At 39.9% G+C, this 12,968-nt stretch overlaps 1 protein-coding gene across 3 annotated transcripts in view; it reads right to left on the bottom strand.

Moving 5' to 3' along the window:
* Positions 1–12,968, bottom strand: part of SYNDIG1 (synapse differentiation inducing 1) — a 188,791-nt gene that overhangs the window by 102,201 nt on the left and 73,622 nt on the right. For all 3 annotated transcript variants that reach the window (XM_055321329.1, XM_055321328.1, XM_055321330.1), the window contains exon 2: positions 3,011–3,569. In XM_055321329.1, coding sequence (XP_055177304.1) covers positions 3,011–3,490 — 480 coding nt within the window. In that variant the 5' untranslated portion in view covers positions 3,491–3,569. The remainder of the gene's footprint in view (positions 1–3,010; positions 3,570–12,968) is intronic.

Here is a 12,968-nt window from a genome sequence, read left to right as displayed (position 1 = left end):
CTTGATCCTTTCCCCTCAAAACCTGTGAGAAGAGCCACTTCTTGGTCAGGGTTTGCCAACCAGAAAGTCTCCTATGCGGTAGCCCAACTTCTAAACAACTGGTTCCACACATGTCACTGGGTATGCCCTTTCTGGCTCAGGCATAAATGCCCATATGCTCCATCTTACCACTGCAGTCAGAGGTGACTATAAACACAGTAATACACAGTAGGTACTATAATCATGAGTAAAGATTCCAGCTGCTGTATCATTTACGTTAACTCTTTCTGATGGGCTATTGCTACTGTTGCCAGCACAAAGAAACAAACTGGGTGGCAGGCTCACTTCCCTGGAAGCCTGCACTATCCATCAAAGCCCTAGACAGACCAGGTAGAAAGGCCAGTTGCACCAGCCACCCACCTCCTAGCATTTAATTTAAAAGACTATGTCGGGATCCCTGGGTGGCACAGCGGTTTAGCGCCTGCCTTTGGCCCAGGGCGTGATCCTGGAGACCCGGGATCAAATCCCACGTCAGGCTCCCGGTGCATGGAGCCTGCTTCTCCCTCTCCTATGTCTCTGCCTCTCTCTCTCTGTGTGTGTGACTATCATAAATTTAAAAAAAATTAAAAAAAATAAAAGACTATGTCTAAGTGGGTTCTGGTTGTTTGCAGGGTTCCCAAAGCCACATCTATTAGCTGAGGTCACTGCATGAAGACTGTTACAAGAAAATGGATTCAGTAACTGATTGCCAAAAATGTGGACTAAGACATACTATGTAAAGAACACTTGCATTTTAAAAAATGGCTGCATTTATTTGCAAGCTCAATCTGAACTCCACGCAAGTCTTAAAGAAAAAGGAATACAATTCCTTTTAGTGTAGTTCATTATGAAGTCACAGAAAGGATGGAGACCAAGGACTAAGAAGATGTGTTATTTACCTGTTCATCCTCAGTGACCCTGCTGGAATATAGTTATTTAAGGATATGGACTTTAAGTGTGTTGATATAAGGAGAGGGATGGAGGAATGAAGCCAAGACATATGACAAAGTAATGATGGTAACATTCATGAATTTCTTTTACATTTTTGATCTAGTAACTATCCCAAACTTTAAAATTCTGATGTATATTATATATTGGAGCTGATTTTCCAAATATTCCTAACAAAGCTGAAAATCCTCTGCTGACCAGTGTGTCCATTTGGAGGCTAGGGACATCTCTGCATAGTTCAGGGCTGACCCCTCCCTTTCCATCATTTCTGAACGATGGCAAACTTCACTTTTTTAAGTATTTCTTCACTTCTACTGCTGTCCTGATTCTCCCTCTCACCATCTCTTATGGCAGGTCCCAACAGTCTCTGTGCATCCAGTTTGGTCCTAGACCCACACTCCTCCCCTCTCCCCATCACCTCTCCATTCTGTCCCATTGTCCCACTCTACAGCCATAGCAGCTTCCAAAAAATGAAATCGGACCCCAGCTCTCCTTTCTAAAACCCCTCACCATGGTTTCCACACTCATGATCCCCATCCAGGTGCCTAGCAGTGTGGCCTATGAGGTGCAGCAAGCACACCCGAAGCTATAGATGGGTAGGCTGGACTCCCCAGTCTCAAGCTACTCCCCAACATAGGACTCTTTGATGTTATTTGTCCTTCCTTCTTATAGGCATCTGAGTTTGTGACCTCGCCTAAATTCCAGTCTCCCTTAGAAGGCTGATATGGTCCTAAGTTAAGGGACCTCACTTCCGCTTGGTCCTGTCTCCCTAATTTCACCATGATCCATAGGTTTTAGCATTGGTAATCAGTTACTGTTCCCTGCAGATCTAAGTTAGATGTCTTTTTGTTTTATCTGCTCATGATGTTCTCTTGGACCAGAGTTCTCTTGCCACCTCCCCATGAGCCTTCTTGCTCATAGTCTGGTTCTCCTCCTCAAGATGCAGTGCAGGGGTGCTGCCTCTGCAATGATTCCTGACCCCCCACATTATGCCGAGTCCCATCTCCTCCCCCTTTGGATGCTCTCAGAGCAGACTGGGTACTCTACCATCATAAATCCTGTGCTATGTGAAAATTGCACTCTTGCATATTTGCTTCCTGAAAGCATGCAGGTTAAGTTGCATTTATACTTTCCCATTTAGCAATACCCTCAGGCTTGGAAAAGAGTGGACACATGACAGAGGCTTGTGAATGAAAATCAATGTACTTCTCACAGCTTTCTCAAAACTTTGGCACTGTCAGAGCTGACACCATCTTCTTCCTCTTAACAAGTGTCACCAAAGGGTATGAAGGTCTGCTCCAGTGGCCTCTACAACTTGACTTCTTTGAACTCCCTGCCAGTTGGTTTTCATGGGCTCCATTCACAGGAATTGCTACAGAACATTTCTCATTTCTGAATTTCCTTTCTGATCAAAACCACCTCTTTCCAGTTGCTTTTGGTTTTCATTGCACCTCCAGGCCTGATGCTTCTGGTCTCCTTGGCTGCTGTGCTGTGTTATACTGTGTCCAACATGTATGTTTCAAAGCAGGTAATCCAAATGCCCTTACCTGCTCTCCAGTCTACCGAAGAAGTAACTCTTATAACTACTGACCTCATCTTCCCTTTAGGCTAGCATTCCTATTATTTTTTCCAGCAGGTTTAGCAATACCAAGGATCCCTTAATAGAAACTTTGGAATGCCAAATTAAGGAAACTGAATATGGCAGTGAAAACACTTCTCAAATTGTCCCCATGCACACCTTTCCAGCCTCATGTGGCCCCAGGACCATGTGCACCCCTATCACCTTGATCACTGTTGCCAATGACCCTTCTCTCCCAAATAGGCAGTGTTAGCTGGAATCCCCAACTGGCTTCTCATCCTGACAATTCTTTAGTCCACCAGTAGCCCCATTCTCATGGCCATCACCTTGGGATGGGCTGAAACCCCTACCTATTGCTTCAGGTTCTCTGCATTTTTGCACCCTAGTGCATTTTGCACCCTCACGAGTCCCCACCCAATCCCCAGGCCCCGTTCCCAAAGGCTGATGACAAACACATCCTCTGACCTCCAGCTCCTGGAATTCCTCCTCCTCCTCCACGTCATAGGAGAGGGTGTGGATTTTGATGTCATCAGCCGAGAGGTCGATGAACTTCCCATCAGGGTACTCCAGACTCTCTTTGGTGGGTGACCGGTCCTCAATGAAGGTGGTCTCACAACAGTCGGTAGCCACACCATCCCCCCAGGAGCGCAGCACACCCTCCGAGTAGAGGATGATGTTGGGCCGGAAATGGGACTCCACAGACTGCTGAAGTGTGTTGGGGTCCAGCAGCTGCTGGACCGGCTCATTCCTGCTGCCATCCAGGCTGGCTGGTGCTGCGCTGCCCACCACCCGGCAGCTCTGGTACTGTGGTGCTGAGTAAACAGACACCAGGCCATCTCTGCTCTCAGCCATGAAGTTTCTTGTGTTAATTAAGCCATTTCTCTTGCCAGCATCACTGATTTTACTGTGCACCAGCATGCTCTTCTGTTCAATTATGCCATCCATGATGCTCCTTCTCCCTGACTGCGCGTCAAGCTGGCGGCCACACTCCAGGGTCACACTTGCCTCATGGGACCCATTTTTCCTGGAGGAGGAGGAAACAGAGATGAGACAAGAAAATCACACCCGTAAAAAAGCAAAACACCCAGATCCTTGCTGTTTCAGTTTGTACTAGTCAACCGATATGCACAGAAGCTGGGGGAGCCAGATGATATTCTAATTCTATCTATTCTACCAATTTTTAAAAGGCTCTATCAGGGCAGCCAGTCAAAAAAACCCCATAAATTGATTACTCAAATCCCTGTAAAGTTTTTCTTCCAAATAAAGGAGACTGCAGAAATTTGAACCACTGCAGCTCTAGAGAAACCTGTGATCACCAGCAGACATCTTGAAAACCTCTGGTAAATCCAATCACATTAGCTTTGGGTCAGTCCACAGGCAAAATAAGACTGTAAATCTGTAATGGGGATCAACTCTTCCCATGCCCATGGCCATTCATTCAAACAGAAAACACACCCCCAAGAAGAAAGGGATTAAAATAACGTCCCACACAGATTTAGAAGATAAATGACAGGAAAACCCACACCACTAGTTCTATAGATAGATGAAATTCCCAAACAGAGGAAACACTCACATGTACATTGTAATGTATGTATGAGAATTAGCTCAATGCTCACATATGCCTCCTGGCATTCCAACACAGCCCCAGGTATTGAATTAGAAGTTCCCCTGCCTTAATGGTATACAGCTTAGAGAAACATCTACATATATAAGATACAATTAAGAGGCCCTCTAAATTGTTTCCCCCTAGATTATGTTATTTTCTAGGGTTTTGAATGTTCCAAAAAAAAAAAAAGGAGAAGGAAAAAGAAAAAGATACCAAAGATTTTGGAGATAATGCATTTACTTTCACAGCCAAGGAAATCACCAACAAACAAAAAGACAATCTACCACATAGGAGAAGACATTTGTAACTGATATATATAAGAGGTTCATGTCCAAAATATATGCAGAACTTACACAGCTCAACACCAAACAAAACAAAACACACAGGAATCTGATTTAAAAGTGGGCAGAGGACCCAAACAGACATTTTTTTCAAAGAAGACATACAGATGGTAAACAGACAAATGAAAGATGATCGACATCACTCATTATCACAGAAATGCAAATCAAAACAATGGTGACATATTACCTCATACCAGCCAAAACAGCTAGGATCAAAAAGACAAGTAATAATAAGTGTTAGTGAGGATGTGAAGAAAAAGGGACCCTTATGCACGGTTCATGGGCATGTACATTGGTGTAGCCACTGTGGAAAACAGTATGGAGGTTCCTCAAAAAAATTAAATATAAAAATGCCATATGATCCAGTAATTCCACTACTGGTTATTTACCCGAAGAAAATGAAAATGCTAATTCAAAAAGGTATATGCAGTCCGATGTCCACTGAAGTATTATTTACAATAGGCAAGATATGGAAGCAATCCAAGTATCCATCAATAGATGAGTGGATAAAGAAGAATGTGGTATGTGTGCACATGTGTGTGTATATATGTATATATGTGTGTGTGTGTGTATATATATATATATATATATATATAATGGAATATGACTCAGCCATAAAAAAGAATGAGATCTTGCCATTTATGACAACATGGATGGACCTGGGGATTAGGAGGTACAATTTTCCAGTTATAAAATACACAAGTCACAGGGAAGAAAAGTACAGTAATAACACTGTGTGGTGACAGATGGTGACTCCACTCATCATGGGGAGCACTGAGTAGTGCACAGATTTGTCAAATCACTATGAAACCAACAAGGTATGTCAACTATAATAAAATAAGAAATAAAAAATATTTAAATTTTTTTAAAATTTTTAAATAAAATAATTTAAAAGCACTTGAATAAGTTTCCTATAAGGAAAAAACCTAATGATGATTTAAGGACAACTTGTACATTTTCTCAAGATTTATAAATGTTTAGACTTTCCCTAACAACAAAAAGAATGAATTTCCTCAAGTGTTTCCTCTCTGTAAGTTAGTAGCTATTATGTAAAAACATTCCATCTTAGGGACTTTGAATACCCTGGCTTTCTATGAGATTTCAATTTTTTTTTCTGATATCATAACTGCTTTATTTGGTGATAGCTACAAGATTTTAAAATTTCAGACCAATCAAGACATAGAGAGGTAACGTTTACAACTAACTGGAAAATAACATTTTAGTAGAATTGACAAATGATTACACTACAGCATATGTTCGGAGAGATGGTGGGTGTTATTTATGTGATACTGTGTTAGATTTAAGAGAGGTCAAAAAACACACTGCCACCTCTGCTGATGTGGCACTAAGAAATACGTAGCTCCAGGGGCACATTTACAATCTGAGAGCTAAACCATTAATTAAACTATTTGGGTAAGATCTTTTGAGTTCCTGTAACATGCAAGGCACAACGTTGTGTCTGAACGTCATCTCTGGGACTGCTCATCTTCCAAGCTAGAGAATATGCTCACTGAAGTGTTTCTGGTCCAAACCCTCAACTTCTCTAATCTCCTTCCACAGAGAAGCCACGGGGTTGATCTCAGAATTGGGACCCTCATATGGTTTGTGATTGCCATATGTACTACCAAACCTAACATAATCTTCTTGACACATAGTTTGGTTTCTCAGATTGAGCTCCTTCTCTTCAAATCTGTTTTAAGTATCTTACAAAAGACATGTGATTGCATCTGTTGAAACTCCATCTCTTCAATGGAGTAGCAGGCTCTTGCCCAGCCAGAAGGACTTCCCCCTTTTCTGGTGTGTCTCAGCTGCTGTGTTACAGTTTCTGTTATGGCTCCTATTGCGTCCTTCTCTGCAAACATGACAGCTGTTAATGTCAACATCCTCCTCCAGCCCTTGCCCCTGTTCCTGTCCTGGTGCTCCTTGAGACTAAAGGACCAGTATTATCTCTTCCCTTTCTAGCACCTGGTATGCAGCAAGTACACAATGAACTGTTGAAATAAAGTTTCAAGTGTTATGTAATTAGAATAATCCCTACTTAGTGATCTCCTTGAGCTGTACAAGCCCCAAGTGAGAATCTGATATTATAGCATCTTGAGGCAGGCACAGCTTAGGTCTCTGAGGGGCTGTCCACAAATTTGACACCTAAAGTAGCTGAGTACTGGCAGCATCAGCACCACCTGGAAGTTTGTTAGAAAGGTGGAACCTTCAATACACTTGGAATAACTGAATCAGAATCTGCATTTTAACACCATAGCAAGTGATTATTCTGAACATAAAGTTGAGGCTCTTTGTTCTATAGAATATTGTGAAAGTTTTGTTCTGTTGTACAAGTTAGCTCAATTGTATGATGGATTATTTGATATCTTTTTAAAAAGTCTTTAAATATATTTAAATAACTTAGTTTTCTTCATGGAGTGAATTAACCAACTTTGAGCATCATAAATTATGATTACATTTGAATGAAAGAAGCTGAAATCAGACAACAAAAAGAAATAAAAGGCATTCAAATTGGAAAAAAAGAAGTCAAACTCTCCCTCTTCACATATGACATGGTACTGTACATAGAAAAACCAAAAGACTCCCTCCAAGATTGCTAGAACTCCTATAGTAGTAATTCGGCAGTGTGGCAGGATACAAAACCAATGCCCAGAAATCAGTGGCATTTCTATACACTAACAATGAGACTGAAGAAAGAAAAATTAAGGAGTCAATCCCATTTACAATTGCACCCAAAAGCATAAGATACCTAGGAATAAACCTAACCAAAGAGGTAAAGGATCTATACCTGAAAAACTACAAAACACTTCTGAAAGAATTTGAGGAAGACACAAAGAGATGGAAAAATATTCCAATGTCATGGATTGGCAGAATTAATATTGTGAAAATGTCTATGCTACCCAGAGCAATTTACACGTTCAATGCAATCCCTATCAAAATATCATGGACATTCTTCAGAGAGATGGAACAAATCATCTTAAGATTTGTGTAGAATCAGAAAAGACCCCGAATAGCCAGGGGAATATTGAAAAAGAAAACCAGAGCTGGAGAAATCACAATGCCAGATTTCAAGCTGTATTACAAAGCTGTGATCATCAAGACAGTGTGGTCCTGGCACAAAAGCAGACAAATAGATCAATGGAACAGAATAGAGAACCCAGAAATGGGCTCTCAACTCTATATGGTCAACTAATATTCAACAAGGCAGGAAAGACTATCCACTGGAAAAAAGACAGTCTCTTTAATAAATGGTGCTGGGCAAATTGGACATCCACGTGCAGAAGAGTGAAACTAGACCACTCTCTTTCACCATACACAAAGATAAACTCAAAAATGGTGAAAGATCTAAATGTGAGACAAGATTCCATCAAAATCCTAGAGGAGAACACAGGCAACACCCTTTTTGAAGTTGGCCATATCTTCTTGCAAGATACATCTATGAAGGCAAGGGAAACAAAAGCAAACTGAACTATTGAGACTTACTCAAGATAAAACGCTTCTGCACAGCAAAAGAAACAGTCAACAAAACTAAAAGGCAACCTACAGAATGGGAGAAGATATTTGCAAATGACCTATCAGATAAAGGGCTAGTATCCAAGACCTATAAAGAACTTATTCAACGCAACACCCAAGAAAAACAGTCCAATCATGAAATGGGCAAAAGACATGAACAGACATTTCTCCAAAGAAGACATACACAGAGCCAACAAGCACATGAGAAAATGCTTGCACCACTTGCCATCAGGGAAATACAAACTAAAACCACAATGAGAGGGTTACTGGGTGGTGGACACTGAGGGGGACACTTGGCAGGATGAGCACTGGGTGTTATGCTATATGTTGGCAATTTGAACTCCAATAAAAAAATTTTTTTAAATAAAAAAGCAAAAAAAAAAAAAAACAAACCACAATGAGATACCACCTCACACCAGTGAGAATGGTGAAAATTAACAAGACAGGAAATAACAAATGTTGGAAAGGATGTGGAGAAGGGGGAACTCTCTTGCACTGTTGGTGGAAATGTGGAGTGGTACACCTACTCTGGAAAACTATGTGGAGTTCCTCAAAGAGTTAAAAATAGAGCTACCCTAGTACAATTGTACTACTGGGTTTACCTGAAAGGCACAGATGCAGTGAAACGCCGGGACACCTGTACCCCAATGTCTATAACAGCAATGTCCACAATAGCCCAACTGTGGAAGGAGCCACAACGTCCTTCAACAAATGAATGGATAAAGAAGGTGTGGTCTATATACACAATGGAATATTACTCAGGCATCAGAAAGGACCAATACCCACCACTTGCTTCGATGTGGATAGAACTGGAGGGTATTATGCTGAGTGAAGTAAGTCAATCAGAGAAGGACAATCATCATATGGTTTCATTCAGATGGAGAATATAATACATAGTGAAAGGGATTATAGGAGAAAGGAGGGGAACTGAGTGGGAATAATCAGAGAGGGAGACAAACCATGAGAGGCTCCTAACTCTGGGAAACAAACAAAGGGTAGTGGAAGGAAAGGTGGGTGGGGAGATGGGGTGACTGGGTGACGGGCACTGAATAGGGCACATGATTGGATGGGCATTGGGTGTTATACTATATGTTGGCAAATTGAACTCCAATAAAAAAAAGAATGAAAGAGGCTGAAATTAGTGGAATCTTATTTTTATCACTTGCAGCATCCTTCAATATCCCTTTAAATACAGACCAGCTTATTATATATATTGTATTTCACTTCATAATTCCTATTAGCTCATTTCCTCTGTGTTTGCTTCCACTCTCTTTTACCCGATAACAGATTTATGCCAGCTGGAGCTGAGTAGCTCAGAGAGAAAATGCTGCTACTCATTCGGGTAATCTACCAGCATCCTTGCCACTGCTTTCTGGAGTCTTACCCAGTGACGGCTGTTCTACCCAGGCGTTTTAGAACAAATATATATTTATATAATAAAACTGGTTATATTGTATGACAAATAATACTTTGCCCCCCCCCTTTTTTTGGTCCAGATCCAGTGGCTGCCTCTCACTTGACCCTTTATCTTGCTTAAACAGCCTCGACTATATCTTGGATGCTGCCTCCTGTTGACAAAACTTTTTCTGGAGTGCATTAATGGCCAAGCTCCCAATTTCACTCCCTGGGTAAAGTCTTGGAGGCTGTTTCTACGAGTTCAGCACTGGAAGCTGGTTGAAGGGCATCACCAGTTATGCTGCACCTGCTGCTTTGATAATTGCTGGCAGGTGGAGGGAGGAGGAGCCTCCATGTGTCTGCCTATTATACCCAGCTACTCTTCCCTTGTACTTGCTAATTTACCACTGCTTAAAGAACCCTCCTGTCCACAAATTTGGATGAATACCAGGCAGATGAGAAAACAGATATGATGCAGCAGTTGCACTACTAGATATTTACCCAAAGGATACAAACATAGTGATGTGAAGGGGCACATACACCCCAATGTTTATAGCAGCCATGTCAACAATAGCCAAAATATGGAAAAATCCCAGATGTCCATCAATAGATGGATAAAGAAGATGTGGTATGTATTACAATGGAATATTACTCAGCCTCAAAACAAACGAAATCTTGCCATTTAAAATAATGTGGTTAAGACTAGAGGGTATTATGCTAAGTGAAATAAATCAGTTAGAGAAAGACAAATACCACATGATTTCACTCATATGTGAAATTTAAGAAACAAAACAGGGGAAAGAAAATAGGGGAAAGGAAGGAAAAATAAAATAAGATGAAAGTTGAGAAGGAGGCAAACCACAAGAGATGCTGAACTCTAGGAAACAAACTGAGGGTTGCTGGAGGAGAGGTGAATGAGGGGTGGGGTAACTGGTGAGGGACATTAAGGATGGCACATGATGTAATGAGCATACCAGAAAGTCATGCCAATGTTAAACTGGAATCTGATATTTCAAAATAAGCTAAAAGCAACTGAGAAAAGGATAGATTCTATGAGAGAACAACATATATCAGAACTGGGGAAAAATCAGAAGCAATGTAATTTGAGAATAGAAAGAGATACAAAAGGAACTTGGGAAAGAATTAGAAAGAAAGAAATTTCAAAAATTAAGGCTAAACCAGAAGGGACACAGTGGGTCACACCTCAAGAGAAACATAACATGTAAAATATAAGAGCGTGTTAAATTAAAAATGCATGAATATGTCAATTTAAATGAAATTCAAGAGCAAACAAAGTATTGTCAAGGCAAACGAAATCTTGTTTGGCTCAGGGTGGGAAGGGCTCTGCCATGGAGAGGGCAAGGGAAAAGTCCTTAGGTAATACGTACACTCTGTATCTTGGAGGAGCAGAGATTACAAAGTGAATCAAACCATAACACTAAAGATTTGCATTTCACTGTTTGCATTTGAAGTGCTGAAAACATTCTGAAAGAAAGTAACAAATATAGACTAAAGAAAAAGAAACCAGGACATGTAAATAAAAGGACACTTTAGAGAAGAAAATAAGCAATGTATAAGAGTAAGTACTAAAACTATGATTTAAGAAAATTTTCCTGTAATTAATGTTGAAAGGGTACACCAAGTACCTGGGAAAATTGACCCAAATGACCAAATCCAATATAAATTATAGTAAATCTACTAAACTTTAAAGGAAAACAAACAAATATAAAAGCACCTTTGGTGGAATATTACTCAGCCATTAGAAACGACAAATACCCACCATTTGCTTCAACGTGGATGGAACTGGAGGGTATTATGCTGAGTGAAGTAAGTCAATCGGAGAAGGACAAACAGTGTATGTTCTCATTCATTTGGGGAATATGAATAATAGTGAAAGGGAATATAAGGGAAGGGAGAAGAAATGTCTGGGAAATATCAGAAAGGGACACAGAACATAAAGACTCCTAACTGTGGGAAACGAACTAGGGGTGGTGGAAGGGGGGGAGGGCGGGGGGGGTAATGGGTGACGGGCACTGAGGGGGACACTTGACGGGATGAGCACTGGGTGTTATTCTGTATGTTGGTAAATTGAACACCAATAAAAATTAATTTATTAAAAAAATAAATAAAACCATAAAAAAAGCACCTTTGGTTATTCAGGAATTAAAACAAAACAAAACAACCTGAATCCTAAAAAGAATAAGAAAACCAGATTATCATTAGACTTGTCAATAAAAATGCTTAACACAGAAGCAAGTGGAGTGAGGTCCTGAAGATACTCAAGGCACTAAAACATGAATTGAGGATTTTACACCTAGTCACTGACCTCCAAGTTACCAAAGTCAAAATGACTTGGCAAAACCTCAAAGCATGGGCTCGGTTTCTGTCCTGAGCACACATTGTACATTTGCATCATTTAAAAAAATAACCAAAAAGGAGTATTTCAAACACAGAAATAAGAAAAACAAACAAAAAAAATCTTTCCTGGTTCCATAAGATTAGAATCCTACATCCATGCACATAATAAAAACATATAATTTTCTGGAATGTCCTTCATCATGATAGCTTGTAACTCTTTATATATATATCTATATAAACAAACAAATATATACAGCCCTGCGCCAAATGTTCCTTCCTTGGTGCACTCTTTTCTTTGGGAAGATTATGTATCCCAGGCAGCTGTCCTCACTTGGGTTTCAATAAAACTCCTTAACTCTCTCTTTAAAATTTTTTAAAAAGGTTTGTTCATTTTGTGTCAACACCCACAAAAGTCTTCTTGCCAAACAAAGCAAAATGAAACAAAGCACAGCCTTATTTTAATCAAATCACTATATCTAACTACCAATTATAGGAAATTCAGAGGACAGGGGAACATGTCAAATGACATCATTGTTGTATGCAATCAGTAAAATCTAGAATGTGGACAGCTCTACAGGAAGAATGATCAGAAAATGTTAAGAATTAAGAAACAGAGAGAGAGAGAGAGAGTGCAGTGGATATTCTATAAATTAAAGAGACTTAGAAGACATAGCAACTAATTGTATATATTAATCTTATTTGGATCTAAACAAATGAACTGACATGTTTTTATATGTAAATATGTATTCACACAAACATATTTGTACATAAATGTCTCTCAATATTTATGCAAATATTCACATACATTTCTATATCAGACATTGAAGGAATGAGAGCACTGGCTAGATATTTGATGACACTAAGGAGTTCTTGTCATTTTTTTAGGCATTGTTAATTTTTGAAAGCATATGATGAGGATTTTAAAAAGCTACCTAAAAAAAAAGAGCTATCTACTTGTAGAGGTTCATATTGAAATATTTGCAGACTTAATAAATGATGTGATGTTTGGGACTTGTTTAAAAGCCATCTGTTTTGGGAGGATGAGTGAGCAGCGTACGGAGAAAACAAGATTGGCCATGGGCTGATCATGAGAGAAGTTGGTTGATGGGTACATGGGGTCCATTTTCCACTTCTTTCTACTTTCACATAGGTTTAAAGTTTTCCATAATAAAGAGTCTTTAAGAAACCAACAGGTAAAGATGTATAAGAA

The sequence above is a fragment of the Nyctereutes procyonoides genome, unplaced genomic scaffold (genome assembly GCF_905146905.1).
Source record: "Nyctereutes procyonoides isolate TBG_1078 unplaced genomic scaffold, NYPRO_anot_genome, whole genome shotgun sequence".
NCBI classification, from domain to species: domain Eukaryota; kingdom Metazoa; phylum Chordata; class Mammalia; order Carnivora; family Canidae; genus Nyctereutes; species Nyctereutes procyonoides.
Note: the sequence above shows the minus strand (reverse complement) of the source record. Positions and strands in the feature narration are given on the sequence as shown.